The sequence below is a fragment of the Panthera onca genome, chromosome B2 (assembly GCF_046562875.1).
Source record: "Panthera onca isolate mPanOnc1 chromosome B2, mPanOnc1 haplotype 2, whole genome shotgun sequence".
Classification (NCBI taxonomy): Eukaryota; Metazoa; Chordata; class Mammalia; order Carnivora; family Felidae; genus Panthera; species Panthera onca.
Window position 1 is genome coordinate 122,983,276 of NC_138343.1, and position 23,008 is coordinate 123,006,283.

Sequence of the window (23,008 nt, forward strand, 5' to 3'; positions counted from 1 at the left end):
TTCTATCACAAAAGGTGGCATTTTCTTTCAGGTTAGTCCCCTACTAAAAAGTGCCTATTAAGTTACTGAGAGGACATTTTCTGACTACAAAATCATAATAACAATTTATCTTTACACTCCAGAAGTTCTCACAAAATATGAATATGGCCACTTAAAGTAGCCAAAAGCGTGTAATTTCAAGGTCTGTGCCTGATTTGCTCACTCTGAACTCGGATTATTACGACTGAACGGGGGGTTGGTGTCCTTAAATGTGACCAACTGACCACCAACTTAGTGGTATTTATATGTTTTCAGTACTTCCTCGCTCTGACAATAATCCAAATTCTAAAAAAAGAGTAATATTTCTAAAATGAATGGTCTTCATGAGATATTTTTCTACAGTGCTATATGCTTGTCAAGTGCCCAGAAAAATAATTGCAGAAGTAGGCTTGTTACACAACAATAAACAGAGAGGCCATACATAGCACACTCACCTGCGGGAATTCTTTATCCGATTTGGCAAACATTTTTGAATGCACACAAAAAATGAGCCGGCCACTGCATTCCAGATACCAGCCCCCCCCATCACTATAAGAGACCCCCATGCATGACCCAACTCCCTTATGAGGCAGGATGAAACCAGTCCTGTGAGAGCAGAGAAGAAATAAGTACTTCTCACTGACAAATCTGAGTCAAATTTCTTTTATCCCGCATACTTTATTTTTCAGTCCCTTATACGTTTGCACCCATGTGCCTTGTAACAGTAGGGGTGTGGCAAAGGGAAGTTTGGGTGTCAGTCTTCCATCTGCACATAGAGTCCCCATTCCTCCATAAATTTCAGGAGGTCGGTTTCGTTGTCTTCCGACGGCTTGTCTGGAGCCTGCTCCTCATACAGTCTAGACAAAAGGCCCTCCTCCACGAGCTCCTTGGACTCAGGCTGCTTGCCTCCCTCTGAGCCATGTTCAAAGCTAGGGAAGGACGGTATGCACAGCCTGCCGGTCCGAGGGTCCCAATCCACCAGTGTGGTCAATGGCTCTTCCTCTGGCTCCTCTTCTGTGCCCACGTGCTCCTGCAGCAACTGGTCCAGGTCTCGGAGCTGAGGGGCATACGAATACAGTGGTGCCTGGGGGCTCACGTCTGCCAAAGCAGCCTCTTGCTCAAAGAATGTTCCTTGTAGGGACACCTTCTCCTGCAAATTGAGCTCAGGGCCGCCAGGCCCCACACAAACGTCGGCAGCTCTTACATCATATTCGTATTCAACAACTGCCTTCTCGGTGGGTATTGCTCTGCCTGGTGACCCTTGCTGGGTTAGGGAAGTGCCCTGGGTGCTTTCCCCAGAGTCGCAGGAAATGTCCACCAGATGTGAAGCATACCCTAAGTGTTTCACCTCCGTTTCCACGTGACGCGGCCGCTGGTCCCCGCTGGGCTCATCCCCGTCCGACCCAGCGTCGCTTTTTTCCACTACGTGTCTCATATCCTTATGAGAAATTTTAGAATCCTCCAAAATATTGAGGGTGATAAAATTAATCACAATTTTTTCAGCAGGTACAAAGAATCTTTTGTCAAATTCATTTCCATAAATCAAAATCTATAAAGAGAGAAGAGAATGGTTTTCACCTTTTCACTTGAGAAAGACATGAAAAACAGCTGTTAAGTAGAACTTATACTGTCATCAGATAGTTTTAAAGACCTATTCTTACCCACTCATGGAAGTGAAAGCTATTCTTGGAATAAACAGAAAGCCTCATTCATGGAGGCAAGAGACCCAAGACACGAAAAAGGCATTGGAAGTGAAAAGTGGTTCCCTGGGTGAGTGTTTATCCGACCCAAGGATCAGGGTGAGACAGTGCCCTTCCCTCCCTGGCTGAGGGAGTTCAGGGGAATTATTTAATTTCTTGAGTCTCAGTTGTTAATTCCGTAAAATCTGGATTTCTGCCACGTGAGAAGTGGTGAGGACCGAGTGAGCCAGTTTTGAAACTGCTTTGTTAATTATGGGTGATGATGTATTTCTTAGTTAGCTATGGTTCCCCAGGTTACCAGCCCTGTGTTGGATATACTCCGGACATGAGATGTTGGCGGGCATGAAAACTGCATGTAAAAAAAGAAATACGCACATGAGTAGGGATGGTTTTACTCATTCCCCGGATACCACTCTAATCACAGTATAATGAGGCCAAAAAGGGAAATTCATCTGCCTGTTTATGGCAGATAGAGAAGCTCTAAATCGTGTCAGGGAAACTGGTTTGAGGTTAAAATTGTGCTGGGGCTATGTGGAAGGTGACTGTTTAGATGGCAAGTCATGAATTATGTGACAATCCTCATTGCCCACCCCATGAAGTGATTCCATCCAACACTACAAAATATGACATTCAGGGGCGCCTGGGTGGCTCAGCGGGTTGAGCGTCCAACTCTTGATTTCGGCTCAGGTCATGATCCCACGGTTGTGGGATTGAGCCCCATGTTGGGCTCTGCACTGAGCTTGGAGCCTGCTTAAGGTCCCCCCACCTCTCTCCCTCTGCCCCTCCCCGACTCGCTTGAATGCAAGCACGCTCTCTCTCTCTCTCTCTCTTAAAAAAAAAAGACAAAATACGACATTCAGCCTCATTCCTTTACAAAATTTTGGTTCCAGAAAGCCACTTGTGATCAATTCTCTTATGAATTATCCTCCCAGGAAAGGTCTCCCTGTGCCATTAGGAAGCTAACTCTAAAGCCTAAAAGCAGGCAGAATAATAGAAACGTTGAAATGCCAAACTAACAGCTTGCATTGCGTACATGGATGCATTGTGCATATGTGAACATATATTTTAATAACAGGCAAAGAACCCATTTTATCATTGAAATATGCCCAGCCCTTCAGAACCTTTCAGTGCGCAGTCCAGAAGCATAAGGTTTACTCCTTCTTCTTCTATTTTCTTGCTCTCCTTGCTGTGAATGATTGTCCTGGCCATTTTCCTCCTATGTTTTCCACTCCATGCCTGTCTCTGGCCCTGCATCCCACTCTCCTCTTTTAGACTCTCCCCTTGGCTCCCCTGGACAACTGCCACAGTCTCCTAGCTGCTCTCCTTGTTTCTAGTCTTACTCCCTCCAAAGCTGTCTGAGACCCACCATCCAGTTGGATCTAAAACCCGATATTGACCATGAAGCTTCCTACTCAAAACCCCACAGAGATTTCTCCTTGCCAACAGAATGTAAAATCGAAGCCCCTTAGAATAACATCCCGATTCTCCTGTCCCCTGGCCCTAACACCCCCTCTCCACTTTCACTTCTGTAGCTCCTCATCAGCAACTGTATGGTTCAGCAAGATCATGTGGTTTTCCAAACATCTGCTCACATTGGTCCCTGCTGGTTTCTCTGCCAGCAGTAGGTGCCCTCTTACTCCCCTTTCATAACCAAGGCAGGGCATAAAGCTTCTCCTGGACCCCAATGTGGGGTTCAGTGCCCTGCCTGTGTCCCCAGAGTCCTCAGTGCCTGCTTTCATCTTAACCTTCACATACCATTTTGAAATTCGAGTCCTCAACTGAACTTGAACATCTGGAAGGGCATAGATCGTGACTTAATTTATTTGTGTACCTCAAGACCTGGTCTAATCTCATTAAACCTAAAATCTTTGTCAAAGCTGAGGAATCTTTCTCTTTCGTTATGTTAGTGAGTTAACCTAGTGCCAAAGTGTTTCTTTTTTAATTAATTAACTCTTTAAACTCACCCTGCTTATAAAAGGAATGTGTCTGTTCTAGAGCCTCATTTTCTACTCTGCTGAAAGTGAGTGGTTATAATGACTCCTGCCACACTGAGCACTCACCAAATTTGCTGGGTGTTTCTCTTTGCCAACATGGATATATCTGTACATGGAGTAGCCCATCACAGAAAAAATAAACACGGCAACAGATATGGGCAAAACATACCAGAAGATGATTTTAACCTTCAATGCTGATGTTTGATCTGTAAAAAAAAAGAAGAGGGATAGATAGTTGTGATGCGGTATGGTGGGAAAACATTGGCAATGTCATGAGGCTTTGGGCCGGTTACTTACATTTAGGAATTCAGTCTTATTTATTAATTGAGAAGCTTGAACTAAATGTGATAAGGGGTTTCAGAATTCTTACTCTTTGACAATAGCTGGTCTTAGGGAATCATCTGGACTTACGGATGCCTTAACAACCCCATCAGCAGACATTCCAACATTTTATGTCTGGCTATGAGATTGATGCTGGGTCTTATATATCTGAAGCTAAGTGTGTCTAACATTCAGACAACTCATACACTTTAAGCCAACCCACAAAACCCTCTTGATAGGATCCCATTAAGTTGCCCCACTTTTCCATGTACTCATTGGACTCAATCTTTTCCATAGACTCAGCAGAAGACAGGAATGTATGGCATCACCTTGTGTGTTATTAATAGAACCATCCTCGAGCGGGTTGGCTAGACTTTCTGGGTAGGGAGCTTGGGATGTGTGTAGGGAGGTGGCTGAGCTGGTGTGTGTGAGGATGGCAGTAACTCCTTTCCAGGTCCTGTTGCACTGTCGGTTCATGATGGATGAAAGTCCATAGGGGACTGGAAAGACCTGGTGAACAGCTTTTGAGAAAGCAGTCCTGGCCCACCATCAATCAGACTATACAGTTGTGAATAGGGCTTATTGTGACTAACTTATATTTGTTGCACTCCTGTAGGATACTAGAAGTTGTGATGGATATTTTTCTGTCCCCATTTGGCTAATCCATGGTACCCAGCTCTTTGGTGCGATATTCTAGATGTTTCTGTGATATTAGCATTTAAATTAATAGACTTGAGTAAAGCAGATTAATGTAAAGATGAAATCTTTATAATGTGGGTGGGCCTTATCCAATCAGTTGAAGGCTTTAATAGAAAAAGTAGTGACCACCTCAAGAAAGAGAGAATTCTGCCAGCAGATTACCTTCAGACAAGAACTATAACATCAACTCTTTCTTGGATATCCAGCCTGCTGGATTGCCCAACATATTTTGAGCTTATCTGCCTCTACAATCATGTGAGCCAACTCCCTAAAGTAAATCTCTCCATATATATATATATATATATATATATGAGAGAAAGAGAGAAAGAGAGATGGGTTCTGATTAATAAAATCAGAGTGTCATGGGAGCTCTCTAATCTATACAGATGTTTGGATACTCTTGATGCCTAGGCTTGAGACAAAGTAGCAAAGTCACAATCCAGTTAAATACCTAGTTAAAGATTGGAAATAGAAGTGTCATGGACAATGAGGGTGGTTGACAATAGCCAGTGGGAAAAGTCCAGGACCAGGTGTCCAAATGCAGGCTCTTCCACCCCAAACAATTCCTGACGAGCACATCTGTCCTCAGGTTCCACATAGAAAGGTGCCAACAGCACAGCGCAGATGTTCAGGTAGCCAAGCGTTACCTGCCCCTACATCAGACTACAATTCAGTCTAGCCCTCTTAATACAACCTCTGGTCTAGGGACTGAACTTGCCCTAATTGAAAACCGCCATGACGACATTGACGGATGGCACTTAGTATGTAACAGCACATGTTTGCCACAAAAAAACAAATAAAATGTGTCTATATTTTAGGGATTGGGGAACTGTGGAGAGCAGAAATATTTTTCAAAGAACAGTCCCCAAAGAGGTAGTATGGCTGGGATTCCATGGAAAGGTCGGAACCTGAAATGATGCCTCCTTATTTTGTGACCTTTCTCAGACTAGTGAGACAGGTGGTTCCACCTGTTCCCGGGAAGGATTTAATTGAACCTGTACTTGGAGCTGCTCTCAATCTGCCAAGTGCTCAAACGATCTCCACTGGAAATGCATCCCTACCTCCTGGCCACTGATCAAGCTCTTCGTAAACGGAGCACTTTTTCCAAATACAAAGATGATCTCTTCACTCTGCTTTGTTTTGCCTTTTGCTTGCTTAGCATTTCCGTTTTATTGGCCACACGGCAGAGCCCCCTTCGTTTTAAAGGGGAAGGTATGGTAAGGATAGAGATTCAAAAATAAAGCCTTTCACTTTTGATATGTACTCACAAAATCCCCTTTTTATTCCTTGGGACAGTTTCATCTTGCAATGCGGGTGGTGGGAGGGAGGATGGAAATGCGGCTCCTGTCACCATTGTGATCCCAGAGCTGGCGATGGGACCGGGTTGGGGGAAGAGGTGTGGCACTTGTCGTAGACCAGCATGTTTGGAAGGAGGAAATGGAAGAATAATGGGTGAAGAGCCATTCGATGAGGGTAAACTTGAGGGTTTATTTTCAACGTTCAGGCTTTGAGTTCAAGCTCCTCACAACTGTGGGGAGGAACAAGTAGACGAACACCACGCTCTGAACTCTGTGTCTCCTAACGGGAATGAGAATCTTCAGGCAAGTTCAGAAAACATGAGGAGAAGACAAGAGGAAGGAGAGAGAGGCAATGGCGGAGGAGTAACTGCTGATCTGCTGACCCCAGACCCTCCTGCAGCCAGTGAGTGACATCTGAATACAACTTGCAGAGCCTGTCATTTGCATTCCCGAGGGAGACCAACAACTGCTGTCTTCAAGTGTTTCTAGGATAATGTTTTGTTTCTAGCAGTGCAATTTGATGTTGAAGACCACAGAACTTCTATTGACAAAAGTGATTACAATTAAAAAAGAATAGACGTGCATAAAAATTCTCAATTGTTATTTTCCCACGGAAGAGACTTGTTGGCATTGGACACCAAGGGACGGGTGCTGAGAGTTCCCCAGGGGGAGCAAACACACCCTTCACGTTGGCCAAGTTCAATGGCCAAGTTTCAATTCCAGGCTGCTCCACGCATTTCTGGTGATGGTTGTTTCTGCCTCTGCCTCAACTTGTTTCTGGTAGACATGGGTTTGTCAAAATCTTGTTTAGAACTGCCATCCTTCTCCTACTTTGATCAGATCTCCTTCGCAGACCAGCTGAGATTTTTTTAAGCTTACCTTTCTGAGTACGGACACACTGCTTCTCAGAAGGCTGAGCAAGGCGAGGGGGCCCTGGGACAAAGGTCTCCACACGCACGCAGTACAGGGTGTCTGGCTCCAGCCAGCTGAGCACCAGCGTGCGGTTGGTCACACACTGGGACCACTAGGGCAGAGGATTGCAAACAGCAGTTAGTGCCACAGAATCCCAGCACCATCCCAGGCAGATAGCTCTAGAAGGAAGTAAAACGCTAAGATACCCCTAAATCCTTTGTAATCACAACAAGCTTTTCTTCCGCAACAGTTTTAAAACATCCCTTTCCTTGAGCTCGGCAGAGCATGATCAGGAAATGGACCCATTCTGGGAACAATTCTAAATAATAACACATGGATGGATTTCTTAATCTGCCTTGTCCCATGTTCTTGCTGACATCTTTTTTCTTGCGTGGAATGTGACCGACAGGTGTTATGCAAGTAAAAGCTCTCCATCAAAGTGACGTGGACAGTGGTTCTCCATCTAATAGCAACATCAGATCCCATTAACAGAGACTCTGTAAGGGAAATCTGAAGGAAGTTCTCGAGTTTTCTACGTATTGGCTTCAACTGCTTCTTGTATGGCATCTCTTTTGAATATCGTATCTTCTCAGGTTCACATGCGTCAGGATGCCTGTTCCAGCACTAGCTGCAAAAAGGAATGCCGATGATATGTCCCCATTCCAGGCTTACCGTTCTATTAGACTTAGCATTATATACGGACACGTTGTACTTCAGGTTAGAGTAAATTTGTTGCATGGAAATAGAACTTTCTTCTGGATTTCTCTTCCACTTCTCTGGAGCCGTCAGAACAATAGAAATGGATTTCTCATCTGTAGATAAAGCAACTTCTGGCGGGCCAATTTGTGCTTAAAGGGGAGGGGAGAGGGAATGATCATGTTCAGAGGTAGAAATCACCGTGGATAAAACTACAATATAATCCTACGGGGATGAAAGCCCTACAGCCCACCTCTTAGTTGAGACGCCTCAGAATGCTCTAAGGTGGGCCCAAGTTATGCTACATCTTGAAACGATCCTTTCACACACCCTGACACAATATTAAAACAGAACATTCAAGTGTTGTATTTACCTAGTTCCTAGTCACATGGGTAAACAGATGGAAAATAGAATTAAAAGTGTTTACGACAGTCCTATGACATCAAATGAAAAGTTGGTGATAAATTGCATTAATACGAACTGTAAGTGATGAAAATCAGACATGGAGGGATGAACCACTATTAAAAGACCTCTGAAGAAGCACCCGGGGGGCTCAGTCAGTTGATGTCTTGATTTTGGCTCAGGTCATGATCTCATAGTTTGTGAGACAGAGCCCTGTATCAGGCTCAGCACTGACAGCGGGGAGCCTGCTTGGGATTCTCTCTCTCCCTCTCCCTCTGCCCCTCCCCCGCCCATTCTCTCTCCTCTCTCTCTCTCTTTCTCTCTCAAAATAAATAAATAAACTCAAAAAAAGACCTTTGAAGATGTGATTGGAATGACCTATAACAGAGATTCTCAAACTTTTACCACAAAGGTCCACACAGGAAATGTTTTAGGCTTTACAAGCCATGTGATCTTTGTTGCAATTATTACTTATATAAATGTAAAAATCATTCTAAGCTCTTGGTCTGTAGAAAACTGGAGAGGTGGTAGTGCTTCATTTGGTCTGAGGGCATAGTTTGCTGACTTCTGATCTAGAAGGACACCAGAGGATGGGCTCTGGCCCCAGGTCTCGAGGGGCACTTATAAATTTCATGATGTCAGCTCTGAGTGGGTCCTCTACACCTGAGTCAGCCACAGAATAGGAGATGGGAAAATTTAAAAAGCAAATATCAGGATGATGCTGCCTTAATTCTGAGTTACACCTACAAATTACATCATCACACTACCAAGTGTCTAACAAAAAGAGAGTTTGGCAATCAGAGCACCGTGAATCAATCTTGTGGACTTAACGCCATGGTTTATAAACCCACAGCAATTTAAAAAAAAATCTGTCAGTTCCTCAAATTTCATAGTCCCCACTAAATAACCAAACAAAATTGAACTTGGATAATATTGGCATCTAGTGTTAATTTTGGACCTGGGAGAGATCCTAGGGATGACTCAACCAAACTTCTCACTCTAAAGATGAAACTGCGATCCAGTGAGATGAAGCCCCTTGGGCTGGTCATTCTTGGAGCTGAGGGACAGAATGAGAACAGAGCCATGCAGAGCACTGGTCTCTGGCGAGGCTGTCCATGAGTCTAAGACTGTATACTCGACGGTCAGATGAACTTGATATTATACGTGTTTATAAACAATTGTGTTACTTACTCTCTAAGAATGGATAGAATCGTCCGGTTTCTGCCCATTTGGAACAATTCGTTTCCCAAATGGCCTTAACTTTGGCATAATATTGATGTTCATAATCGGAAGTTTCCACAGAGAGATCACAGCAGGTCCTATTGATATTTCTACATTCGGATTTATTCAGCCATTTTTTTTGCCCATATCTGCTGAGAAAGAAACTGAATTAATAACGAGGTGCCCTCTGTGCTTTACAATAGAGAAAAAAAAAACAGTCCTTATGCAAAACTGAATGGAAGTTAAGGCCTCTGCAGAACAACAAATGTGCCTGTCATTGAGATAAAAAGGAATCCACGTTTGCTGCTGGCAATTTTTTTCATGAGCTGTCAGGAACATGAGTCAGAGTTTCTGCAAACACCTTTCTTTTCTGTGAATTATAATGTGGATCGTACATTTTGAAAGCATGTATTTTATTATTATTCTTGGGCTACAGTAAAAATTCTACGTATTGTGTGATCAATTCTTCTAGTAATTATCCACGTAGTTTTTAGTCTGCCATGCTTACAAAGGTCAATTTGATGGGTTGTTTTAAGAAAAATTAGTCATTTTTTTTTCTTGGAAGAAAAATTACCTTGACATTCTCATAAAACTTAAAAATCTACTTGCTATCAAGGGTTCTAGGGAAGATTCACTAGGTAGAAGTGTATGCCACAGTAACTACAGTGATGATGACGACAGTGACCAGGCTGTTTATATTATTTCTCCTTTCCTTTGTTGAAAACACAAAACCCATAGCAAGGAGGGAGGGGGAAATACTTTTAGAGCTTTTCAGGTAGGGGAGACTGAGGGATAGAGAGATTAAGTGACGCCGGATGAGCCAGTGAGAGAGACCGGGTTGCATGGGAGGCAATGAAGGGATTCATGCAGGTGTGTTGGGGTTCTAGAAAGCTAACTGGTGTAGCATGGAGAACGCAGTGGGTTAGGAGTGGCAGCCTGGGGAGCAGCTGAGAGGCTACTGCAGTGGTCCAGGTGGAAGATGTAGGTGGCTTGGACAAGGACAGTGGTGGCAGAAGAAATGACAGGACAAAAGGAAGAAATGTTGGGAGCCAAGACTTGGTAATTGAGGTGAGCAGGTGAGAGATGAGGGAGATAACGATGTTCAGGATGATGTTTCTTTTCTGTCTGGGACAGTGGTCATGTTTGCCAAGATAAGCAACGCCAAAGAATGGGTTTGGGAAATGGGGAGGACGGATGGGAGGAAGGAAAGGTAACAAGTTGTGTTTCTGCCATGTTGAACTTCAGGTATGTGAAAGCCATCCAGGTGCAGATGCCCAGTAGGCCCTGGGGCTCAGCAAAGGGGTGGGAGTGGGAGGCAGTGATTTTGAAACCAATGGCACAAAACTGCTCATTGAAGGCATAGGCGCAAATGAAATTATCATGGAGACAAAGCAAAGCCTAGGATAAAGTTCCAGGCTCATCAGGGTTTAAAGGTTGGATACAAAGTACAGTTGGAAATAGCAGCTAAAGAGGCAGAAGGAGAAAGAGAGATCACAGAAGTCAAGACAAGAGTATGTCTTGAGAACAAGGAAATGTCAACTTTATTTAGCGTTGACAAAGTTTAAGGGTATCCTCTCTTTTCAGAATATGGCAACAGATTCGTGAAAGCAAATGTCTCCTGTTTCATAAAGTACCATACATTCCAGAAGGCACTAGAAATACAGGTAAGATCCTGTTGACCAACTTCTCCATCAAGTGGTTACCATTGCCTAAGGGCTTTCAAAACTTTTTGTGGCTGTGAGCCACAAAAAGAAATCTGTTTTATGGGGCACCTGGGTGGCTCAGTCGGTTAAACATCCGACTCTTGATTTCAGCTCAGGTCATGATCTCACAGTTCATGGGATTGTGTCCTGCGTCCGGCCCTGTGCTGACAGCGTGGAGCCTGCTTGGGATTCTCTCTCTCCCTCTCTCTCTGCCCCTCCCCTGCAGGTGCACACTCTTTCTCTCTCTCTCGCTTTCTGAAAATAAAGAAATATTAAAAAAATTTTTTTACACTGGGACCCGGCTCCCATAAACATACATATATTTAACATACTAAAAACAAAGGTTTTATAAGATAATATTTAAACTTGACTACATGCCATGAATTCCGTTATTTTCCACTCCAATCCTGTTCACGCCATTCCAGTCCCTTCTATTAAAAAATAATGCTAGTCATATCCCTCAAAATTGATTTCATGGTCCATCAACAAGTCTTGACTTATGTGTGGTTTGAAAAATACTGCCATCACTGATTTGATGCTCTCTCCTCAAACTTCCTTATTCTGCCAAGGGCAGGGCAACTTCCCATGACAGAGGTGGGTGGAGGAGAAAATACTCTTTCCCGGATTCTGGACAGTATGCTTTGTAAGTCTTACAAACTGATAGACCTCAACTATTCAATGAGTACTCCAATAATGATGTTTATGCAGGGCAGAAAGTCCTCTGGAGCCCTCAGTGGTCTCTGACTGGTTTCTGGTAATGGCAGTAAGTGCTAATTAAGTGCTGGGACCCATGCTTAGGATTTGCACGCTTTATCTCATTTAATTATCCTAACGACCCTAGCAAGTAGGTGCCATTATTTTCACCCTCTCGTACAGATGAGGAAACTGAGGCCCATGGAGACAAATTCATATGACTAATAACAGCCGTATCTGGGATTTGAACCACTCTTCCCTAATGCCAAAGCTCGTGCTTTTAGAACTACACGGTGTTTTTTCGGCATTAAATTCTTTTGGCAGATATAACTTAAACTTTTGTTAAAATTTCATCTTTTACTTGGAAACAAGCTTCACTCCAAAGGGTAAAAGCATATGTAACTTGCCCAAGGATACCTGGGTATGTTCATAGCCTAGCTACAAACCACGCACTGTTGATTGTGTTGCTGCGCTTGGGAGCCTTGTCGGTGACATATGCTACTGTGTATTCCTGTCATCTCACACGTGCACAGGCATGTAAGGCCTCTAACATGGCAAGTGTCTTTTAAAATACTCACTTCTGAAAGTTGTACCATCTAAACTATTTGCTCTCCCAGAGCAGTGATGACTCTGCCTCTTTTCTCGTTATCCTTTTCTGAATCAAAGGAACATGTAAAGGACAGAGCAAGCTCTTTGCTCCACCTAATAGAAAAGGAGGCCAGGGCATAGTCAAGAGCCATTTCTCTTTGCAGAATGATGTCTTCTTTCCTAAAACACCAGCTTCCAGAGAAACTCCTTGAACATGAAAGTGAGATTCTGGATAAATGAGGTCATTGTGAATAGCAGCTGAAATATTTCACTGCCTTTAGTGGCCAGGATTTTTTTTTTTTTTTTCAAAGACAAAAATGGCTTTTTTTTTTTTTTTTCAAATGTGGTATTTTTTAACTCAATCAGAAAAATATAATCAAGAGAGAGAAAGAAATCACCCTAAAACCTATTAGGCCAAAAGCAGTTGGCATACCTGATTCTGGACGTCTCATGCTTCTCTATACACATGGGAATGATTATATGACTGCACACAGAGGCAATAACTAGATTATACCACGCATATCGTTTTAATCAAAGCTGTAAATTTAACTTGATTTGAACTTGAATAGAAAAAAATTGAAGTGAAAGTAAAGGAATTGCTGTGGTTCATGTGTTTCATCACCACAAAAGACACTAGTTCCTAAAAGATATTTTAAAATAAGAAAATAGCTTATGAAAAATATTGGGAGTTTAGTTATTAAGATGATGAAATATTTTCAGTTTAGATCACATTTAATGGCTTCCTGCTATGAAAGTCTGTACATTTAAAGTTTTCCCCTACCTCCTAAAGTTCCATAAGCACATTTCCCTTCACTGTTTAGTCTTAGCTCTTCACTCAGATGGTTTCGGTGTGTTTACCAGTCTTTTCACAGTGACAAATAATGTTGTCAGTACTAAATTCTTCATCCAGGTTCATCTTTATTTCTGTCGGACAGATATCATCTTTAGTGAGTGGGTTCCTCCCCCTCAAGAAGGTCTCAAGGGAGTCCCATCCTGAGATCTCTCACTTGCTTGAAAATACATCTGGTGAACTTGACAAGAATCCCAGATCACATCTATTTCTCCCTTAGAAGATGTATCGCTGTCTTCTGTCGAGTTTTGCCAGACGGAAATCACCCCACTCCCCCTGTTCCGTCCCACTTGAGTCCCGCTCTTGCTATGATCATCATAAAGTACTTCATTTTCTTAAAGTTCAATAACCTCACCAGGATATGTCTTCCAATGCTTTTATTACATTTTCCTAGACAGAGCATGCATTTATGATGTGTAATTCCAGACAGTAATTATCACTTTTCAATTATTCCTATCAGTTAGCTATAGGTTTTTCATCTCTGTAACATTTTTATTTTCCATCTTTCCCTAAGTTCTGCCCACTTGCCTTAAAAAAAAAAAAATCTTCCTTTTGTTTTAGAATCTCTTCTTTGTTTGCTTTTTCCTTCCTCCTTTCCCTTCTCCCTTCCCTTCCCTTCCCTTCCCTCCCCTTCCTTCCTTTTTCCTCCCTCCCATTTCTCTATCTTCCTTCCTTCCTTCCTTCCTTCCTTCCTTCCTTCCTTTCTGACTTACCATTAGAGATCATGTTATGTATGATTCAAACTATGAACACTTATTTGTCTGAATTTTTCTCCTTTTTCCATAAGAAAGCTTTTCAGGAACTTTTCACTGTTGTCATCTCCCTCTCCCTCTCCCTCTCCCTCTCTGTCTCCCTCTTCTCTTCCTCCTCCTCCTCTTCCTTCTTTTTGTCTTTCTCCTTTGCCAATAATTATGGAGAAATGCTGTGCCAGGTTCTGTGGGACTATTACTCTTTGAACAGGGCCAGCTATTTACTGAATATTAAGTGAATGGGTATAGGAGTGTGGGAAGTCAGACACCTGTTCTCTAAATCAGATCATTCCCTTTGCTGGAGAGCCTGCTCACCCTCAAGTTTTGGAATTACAGGAGGCTGGTGTGCCCCATGGCACATCAGTAAGTCACGGTCCCCCTAGGCTGCCTCCCAGCCATCGTCACCTCCCCTCCCTCCTGCACCCACCTCACTAGGGTGACTGGGCCTATACAGTGGATATGTCATTTGAATCCCTTTCAGCTCCTCTGTCTCTGACATTCTGTGCCACTAACTGGGGCTCGTGGGGACACCTCCTCAATTTCTGGTGGTGGAAATCCTTAGATTCCACATCCTAAGACTGTTAGGTAAGCCTCTTAGTACTATGACATTGATTCTTGTATAAAATTATTTTCTACTGTTGAAGTTCAAGAAGATTAGACACTGTCAGTGTCTGTGGTTGTTTTCCTTCAGATTTCACAGTATTTGGCTTATATCTTTCATAGTTTATGGCTTGGGGTTTGGCCATTTCCTCTGTTTCTTTGAAGATGGACATAGTCTATCTGTTTTGCATTCTTTCTCGCTTTCAATGACTTTTGAGGGAGGGATACAATGTGAAAATGTCCGTCGCACTACTATTTTTAATAGGAAGAGCTAGTGGCACAGAATTCTGCACTCAGTGTCACTTAAAATTGTCTGTTAGTAACCGTAAGTTTAGACATTTCAGAGATGATGGATTTCCTTGTTTGCTCAGCTGCAGAATAACATTTTGACCAACTTCTTTCCTCCATTTAAGTAACTTTCCCTCGCCTAAGCACCCAATGCTTCTGTCTCCACAAAGAAGTGTTTTTCTTTATTTAAAAATTTTTTTTAATGTTTATTAATTTTTCACAGAGAGAGAGAGACAGAGCATGAGCGGGGGAGGGGCAGCGAGAGAGGGAGATGCAGAATCCGAAGCGGGCTCCAGGCTGTGAGCTGTCAGCACAGAGCCCGGCGCGGGGCTCGAACTCACAGACTGCAAGATCATGACCTGAGCCGAAGTCGGACGCTCAACCGACTGAGGCACCCAGGCGCCCCAAAGAAGTGTTTACCTAATTTAATCTAGCAGAACGTCCCAAGAGAATTTAGTATGAAATATCTAAAACTTTTCTTTTTTCCAAATGCTTACTTAATACAACAGACGGTTTATCTTTGCACAATTAATAGGTGTCTGAGTCTTATGTGTATAAACTATCAAAAAGGAAAAGAACTGACTTACATGAAATACTGCACAGTGTAAGTAAGTTCAGCTTCTTGTAGACCCTCTGGCGGACTCCACTGTAGGATGTTCCTCATGTTTATGGAAAAGAAGGTGATATTCGTAGGCTTAGGTAAACCACCAGAGACGCAGGGAACTGCAAAAGGAGAGAAGAACTGAGGTCTTAATGGAGAAAAAAGAAAACAAAGTCCCTGTAGTAGATGGTCTTCAGACATGGCCCCCACAAGCCACACCTTCTGGGACCCGTGTCCTGTGTATTTCCTCCCAAACCTGAGCTGACCCCATGGCTCACTTCAACCAACAGTACGTGACGGAAATAAGTCCAGGACTGAGGCTTAAGAAGGTCTGGCAGCTTCTACCTTTGCCCTTTGGAACGTCCTGAGCTGCCATGTAAAAAGCTGGGCTACTCTGCTGGAGAAATCACATGACGAGGCCACACAAAGAGGGAAGCATTCAGTGGTCCCAGCTGGGCCCACCTTTCCAACCAGGGGGCCAGAAGGAAGCCACCACGGACGTTCTAGCCCCATCTGCCATAGACTGAAGCTGCATGAGAGACTCCAAATAAGACCAGCAAAAGAACCAGTTAACCCTCAGATTTGTGAGAAATAATAAACTGATTGTTTTAAACTACTGAATTTTGCGGTGGTTTGTTGTGCACCAGCAGATAACTGAAACAATTCATTTGTTAGATACAGAAAGAAAACTTAGGATGGATGGCCCTGACAGGTTTGAGTTTTGGAGGTTGGCGTTAGGGGCAGCTTTGCTGAAGTATGGAATAAAGCCATAATTAGAAAATAAAGCAGTGAAAGAAGACAATGCATTTAATTAAATGCTGGTATTTTCACATAACTGTGCTCTAAGAAAACTATGCTAGGGGCGCCTGGGTGGCTCAGTCGGTTAAGTGTCCGACTTCGGCTCAGGTCATGATCTCGCAGTCCGTGGGTTCGAGCCCCGCATCGGGCTCTGTGCTGACAGCTCAGAGCCTGGAGCCTGTTTCCGATTCTGTGTCTCCCTCTCTCTGACCCTCCCTTGTTCATGCTCTGTCTCTCTCTGTCTCAAAAATAAATAAACGTTAAAAAAAAAAAAATTAAAAAAAGAACAAAACGAAAACTATGCTAGAGGATTCCCTTTAGAAGTTCTTTGTAGAGAAATTATAAAGAATTGAGTCACTCCCAACAAGTTAGAAAAGGACGAAAGGCAAGTGGAGGGTAGTTTCTTATAAAAGGATAGTCTTCCATAGGACAAATAAAACGAGGATGATCCTGGAATTAAAATAAATTAAAAAGATCACCGGTAACAGGTAAGAATCGAAATATTAATTTAAAATATTGGAGAGGCTCCTGGGTGGCTCAGTAAGTTAAGCGTCTGAGTCTTGATTTCGACTCAGATCATGACCTCATGTTTCGCGAGATTGAGCTTCGAGCTGGGCTCTGCACTGACCCTGCAGAACCTGCTTGGGATTCTCCGTCTCCCTCTCTTTCTCTGCCCCTCCCGTTTGTATGCACTCTCTCGCTCTCTCTCGTTCTCTCTCGCTCTCTCTCGCTCTCTCAAAATAAATAAACAAATTTTAAAAATTCAATAAAATAAGATATTGAAGAGATCACAAAGTCCTGGGTAATAAACAGTCAGATTTTATAAACAACATATCTTATTAGAAATACACATTTTAGTCATGGACCTTGGAGAGTAACAAATTTTGACCCTTCAATCCAACCTTAGGAAATGAAAGCCTACTCACCGAAGACTGGTCAATTCTTAGCTAAAGTCTCATAATTCTTGTGTAAATTTGCTGGGACTAATTTGGAGAAGGAAATTAGCTTTATCCTGAGGGTAATCATTGGTTAAGATTAGGACTATGCAACATATTATAACTCCACAAACCAAATGAAAAGAAAAAAAAATTCTTCAGAGTTAAATTTTGTCATAGAACCTGGTTTCTAAGCCAAAATAAGCTCTTTAAACGTATAGCAGAGTAACCAAAATATAGGTGGTTGAGTACGTGTTTGGGTGTATGTACATATGTTATATACACATATATGCACAATGGCTCCTACTTTTAACCCTGATCATTTTTTAAAATATCTGTTTTATTTTTAAGAAGAAAGTTAAATACTCAAAGAGAAGCCCTATCAGCTGATTACTGTGTGGGTTTGAGTCTGGTAGGAGTAGAGAGGATCTCAAAAAACACAGCCTACTCAATGTCGTCTTTGATTTCTAACCTTTTAACTCTTTGGAACCACTGTGTTTCAACTGGTATTGGCTTTTTTTTTTCCTGGAGATTATAGGCCGTGAATAATTATCAGTGATTTCGTACTGCTCTGTGCTATCAATAGGTTCTGATTTTTAATCAGATTTTGGAGGATGAAACAGAGAACATGGAGAGGCAGTACCAGGAAATATAGTACTTTTCAACCCTTCAGAAGTGAGGAACACTTTTAACATAAAAAGTTCCAAAGGGTCTTTTCAGATCTAAAACCTGTAGTTCTATATGTTTATATGACACATACATGTGAAGAGTGGTTAGCATCTTGTAAGAACTAAAATTAAAATAGACCGTGTGTTATAATATCACAGATGGAAAATATTACCAAAACGTGACTTCACAGAACTAACTGATAAGAAACTACAGTATTTGGTTTGTGGCAACTTGAGTTTGGAGATATAAAACACAACTTATACTAGATATTATAATCTAGGCACATGTCTCCGTGTTTAATCTATACAAATCTTTATCTTCAACAACACTGATTTCTGTTCATCTTTATTTTTAAATTTATTTTTAAGTATTTTTTAATGCTTATTTATTTTTGAGAGAGAGACACACACACAGAGTGCAAACAGGGGAGGGGCAGAGAGAGAGGGAGACACAGAATGCGAAGCAGGCTCAGCACAGAGCCTGACGTGGGGCTCAAACTCATGAACCATGAGATCATGCCCTGAACCGAAGTTGGACACAACCGACTGAGACATGTTCAGTTGTTCATCCTTAAGTGAAAATAAACAATTGACAGAATTCTCAAGATTTCTAAGACCTACTTTAAAAGTTTTTAAGAAAGAAGCTGGAATAAAAAAAATGGATTGTTCATTCCAGTTAATGTAACTTAATTTTCTCGGTCACTGTCACGGGGGAAACAAAGCATGAAAAAGGAGGTCACGTTCTGGTATCCCCCCATCTCTGTCACACCGGGACACAAAATATTCCTTGTTATGACATGGTCTGCAAGTTTCTGAACCATTTTTTATCAGAGTAAATTAAGCCATGTAATCATCTTTCTTAACATCTTGACTGTCTGCCTTTATTTCCAGAAATGGATATTTATCAGTTGTGGGGGGAAGGTTGATAGTGATTTATTTACCTGTATCATTTATAATATTTGTTAATTGTGGAATTTTAATGAGTTATCTTTGATCAATGGAAATAGATATTTCTTGCTATGGTGAGGTTTGACCTTTCCACAAAGAAGAGTTGTAAGGACTGCTTGCTCCCTTGGATTAGTTCTGGTTGCAGTAGGACATGAGAGGTCTTTAGGCATGATTAACAATTATGTTGATAGTGAGATCCATTCATGACAGGCTAAGAGATTTTATTTTAATAGTAGATATAGTATGTGAATAAAACTCAATTTGCATAAGACTTAAAAAATTTTTTAATGTTTATTTTTGAGAGAGAGAGAGAGAGACAGAGTGTGAGCAGGAGAGGAACAGGGAGAGAGGAAGACACGGAATCTGAAGCAGGCTCCAGGCTCTGAGCTGTCAGCATAGAGCCTGACACGGGGCTCGGACCCATGAACCATGAGATCATGACCTGAGCCGAAGTCGGGCACTCAACCGACTGAGTGACCCAGGTGGCCCTGCATAAGACTAAAAAATATAATAAATATGAAAGCCTTTATATGCCATAGTATTTAGTTGAAGTGAGCAAATGGCTAGCATATAATGAAAATAGTAGCTAACATTTATTGAATCCTTACCATGTAGCCGACACAATTCTATGTGCTTTATACAACCAAATCATATAATTCTCATAATAGCTCTATGGAAGGTACCCTTTTTATCATCTCCATAATACAGATGAGGAAACTGAGGCACAGAGAAATTAAGTTGCACAAGTTCACCTAGCTAGTAAGTGGAGGAGTTGGGTTTAGAACCCATACTCTTAACCCCCTCACTCACCTGGTACCTCTTTGCAAATTAATCCTTATCTGAATTTAAACAAAGAGAAGACTGATGAGAAAACACATATTATCTTATGTTCATATATAAAATAATTTAAGTTTTAATAAATATTTGATATTTATGTAGTCAGTAAATTTCTTTAGATCCCACCACACCTTGTAGTAGGAAACCCTTTTCCTTTTCCTTTCAGAGTATTTTCTTTTATTTCTGCCCATATCTGATCCTGCAGAATGCAAATAGGAATTCTATTTTTTTAATGTTTATTTATTTTTGCGAGAGAGAGAGAGAGAGAGAGAGAGAAAGAGAGAGACAGTGTGAAAGTGGGGTAGGGGCCGAGAGAGAGGGAGACACAGAATCCGAAGCCGGCTCCAGGCTCTGAGCTGTCAGCACAGAGCCCGACACGGGGCTTGAATTCATGAACAAGAATATCATGACCTGAGCCAAAGTCAGATGCTTAACCGACTGAGCCACCCAGGCGCCCCAGGAACTCTATTTCTGCTTTGACACAATCCCCGGACAACGATGGTGACCAGAAAAACAGATTTTTAGAAGGCTGTGTTTGAGTCTATTCTGGTGTCTTTTTAGTTGTTGAGTACATCCCGTCTATCAGTTTGAAACCACAGTAACACTTAAAGATGTAGAAATATGTGTATCTTCCTTTGGCCTTGGGCTTTAGCTCTTTGTCTCCTATACAGAATACACTGTAGTCAATCCCCCTTATACTGATGAGAAATTTCGGTTCAGTCGTCATTTTATTTATTCATTCAACTAATATTTGTTAGGTGCTATTACAAGTTGAATTGTGTTCTCCCCAAAAAAGATATACTGAAGTCCTTAGTAGTTAAGTAGTTAACTTAAGCAGTTAAGTAGTTAAGATGAGATCATACTGGAGTAGAGAGGTCTCCTAATCCAATATGACTGGTGTCCTTACAAGAGCATATGAAGACACAGCGACACAGGGAGAACGCTCTTTGCAAATGGAGGACTGGAGTGATGCTCTACCAGCCAAGCAATGCCTGGGACTACCAGGAGTTGAAAGAAGCAAAGAAGCAATGTCCTCTAGAGGCTTCCGAGGGAGCACAACCCTGCCAACACCTTGGTTTTGTAATTCTACCTCCAGAACCGTAAGAATAAACGTTTTAAGCCACCCATGCTACGGTACTCTGTTAAGGAAGCCCCAGGAAATGAATACAGGGGCTACTATGTAGATATCTCGTGGTGAATACAGATGTGCTCCTGACTAGAGTTCCCAGACTAGAAAGAAGAGGGACAATGTTAACAATGTACTCGTCGCCGAATGAACAAACATGTACTCATAAATTTGGTGATCAGGCTATGAAAGGGAACAAGGTTGGAGCAGTGGGTCACAGAACCTACTCAGATAGGGTCTTAGGAGCCAGCTTGGGCTGGGAGGGCAGGCAAAGGTCCCTGAGATAGGAAAAATGTCATCCCAAAAGACAGCTCCTTGGACCGATCGAAAGACCAGTGTGTTTGAGGGGCGCCTGAGTAGCTCAGTCGGTTAAGCTACTGATCTCATGGTTCGTGAGTTTGAGCCCCGCGACGGGCTCTGCACTGACAGCGCGACCCTGCTTGGGATCTTCCGTGTCTCTTTCTTTTTGCCTCTCCCGCTGCTCATAGTCTCTCAAAAATAAATAAATAAACATTAAAAAGAAAAAGACCGGTGCGTTTGGGAAAAAAGTGAGGAAGAGGAGAGTGTGGCCAAGAAGAAACTGAAGTACAAAGGGGCTAGAGTCCCCATCTCTGCGAGCCCTGGGAAGGAATCTGGATTACATTTGAAATTCAGTGGGAAAGCATTAAAGCCTTTTCAGTAGAGGATGCCCTGAGCCTATTTACCTTTCAAATAGATTACTTCATTACTGGGGGGGAAAAAAGATCCAATGGGGCAAGAACAGAACTGGAGAGACCGGCAAGACCATCATTACAGCAGTCTTTGTGAGGAAGGATGGGCTTGCCCCCAGATGCTGGCTGTAGATATGGAGATGGCGGGGGCACCTTGCAGCCCTGTTTTCAAAGTAGAAACAACAGGACCTCCTGATGAAGCAGAGCTACAAGAGTCTCATCAGCAACAGCATTACTATGTTATGAAAGCTAAGTTAACAAATGAGGATTTATCAAGGAATACTTGCCTTTTATCTGTTTTGATGATGCAAAGTATAGAATAGAATAGAATAGAATAGAATAGAAGTAGCATTAAAATTTTTTTTTAACACTTATTTATTATTGAGAGAGACAGACAGAGCATGAGCAGGGGAGGGGCAGACAGAGAGGGAGACATAGAATCCAAAGCAGGCTCCAGGCTCTGAGCTGTCAGCCCAGAGCCCGACGCGGGGCTTGAACCCATGAACTGCGAGATCATGACCTGAGCCAAAGTCGGATGCTTAACCGACAGAGCCACCCAGGAGCCCCTAGAATCAGCATTTTTTAAAGAAGAAATGGCACACTTTAATGAAAATGATCGATAACTAGTGTTTTTTTGGGGTTTTAAAATCTTTGTGAAGGTTTTAGGTACTATGTTTGTTTCAAGTTTGGAAAACATAAAGAAGACACCCCTGAGTAAGCATTTAAATTGCCATAAGTCATTTTTCTACTCTGCCAGTACTGATAAGATAATTTACTCAACACTGAAGTGAAAATATGTCACACCCACATTAATATCAGGAGTCATGTGCCAGCTTATGGGTGACAAAAGCATTTTTTTTTTCACATAGATTTATGGCCTGTAAGTACAGGTCCGATTCCCTGACATTCTGTCCATTTCACATCCTAGATCATAAAGCTGTTGGACTGGCACACGGAGTTTTCCAATACCTTGTATAGATACAGGTCTCAGGTGTAGCGCAGTGGTATGTAACATTTTCTAGTGGCCTCAAAGCTAATACTACATCCCTGCAAGAATGCTGCAGTTTTAACTATATGCCTGACAGTAAAAGATATTTCCATTTTGCTGCACTGTGGGAAAAGCCTATGCATAAATTAGTGCCTGATGAACACCCACCAAAAGTGGGGAGGTTTTCAGAGCGAACTCACGAAGGGTCAGGGTACTCAGGCTCACGGTTACCCAAACCTCTGTCTTTGGGGGCTGAGGCTTTATGACTTTCCTATCACAGACTGTATGTTCATTCAGCAGTGAGGCAAACAACCAGGCTGTAAGAGGCTCAACAGTCAAAGGCATCCACCTCTGGTGGGTTCCCCTTTGGGGCCATTCAAGTTTCTCAAGCCTACGACTAACTAGGGGACCTCAGCACAGAGGACACCCGGCCCAGCCTTGCCCAGAGACAGTCTCCAGTTCCCAGTCCCCTCTCTCCTTCTGAAGCTGGAGCAGGGCGAAGGAATCACCACGCTCTGAGCTGTTGGGACACTGGACTCCATGACTTACAGTCTTCGTAGCCCCAGTGCCTGGTGAATGAATGCTTTTGAACTGAACTAAGCAGGGGCTGGTGGGACTCACATGAATCCTGGAGACGGGGCAGGACCCAGAAGCGCATGTGCACT

The 23,008-nt window shown here is 42.5% G+C and overlaps 1 protein-coding gene across 6 annotated transcripts in view; it reads right to left on the reverse strand.

Annotated features, from left to right (window-relative positions):
* Nucleotides 1–676: 676 nt before the first annotated feature.
* The window catches only part of IL20RA (interleukin 20 receptor subunit alpha), a 36,736-nt gene continuing 14,404 nt past the window's right edge, over nucleotides 677–23,008 (reverse strand). For 3 of the 6 annotated variants that reach the window (XM_078447366.2, XM_078447371.2, XM_078447370.2), the window contains exons 2-7: nucleotides 15,320–15,455; nucleotides 9,232–9,413; nucleotides 7,615–7,790; nucleotides 6,910–7,054; nucleotides 3,779–3,918; nucleotides 677–1,567 (exon numbers count right to left, since the gene is read on the reverse strand). In XM_078447366.2, the coding sequence (XP_078303492.2) occupies nucleotides 773–1,567; nucleotides 3,779–3,918; nucleotides 6,910–7,054; nucleotides 7,615–7,790; nucleotides 9,232–9,413; nucleotides 15,320–15,455 (1,574 nt within the window). In that variant the 3' untranslated portion in view covers nucleotides 677–772. The remainder of the gene's footprint in view (nucleotides 1,568–3,778; nucleotides 3,919–6,909; nucleotides 7,055–7,614; nucleotides 7,791–9,231; nucleotides 9,414–15,319; nucleotides 15,456–23,008) is intronic. The other 3 variants (XM_078447368.2, XM_078447367.2, XM_078447369.2) reach the window with 3 other exon arrangements.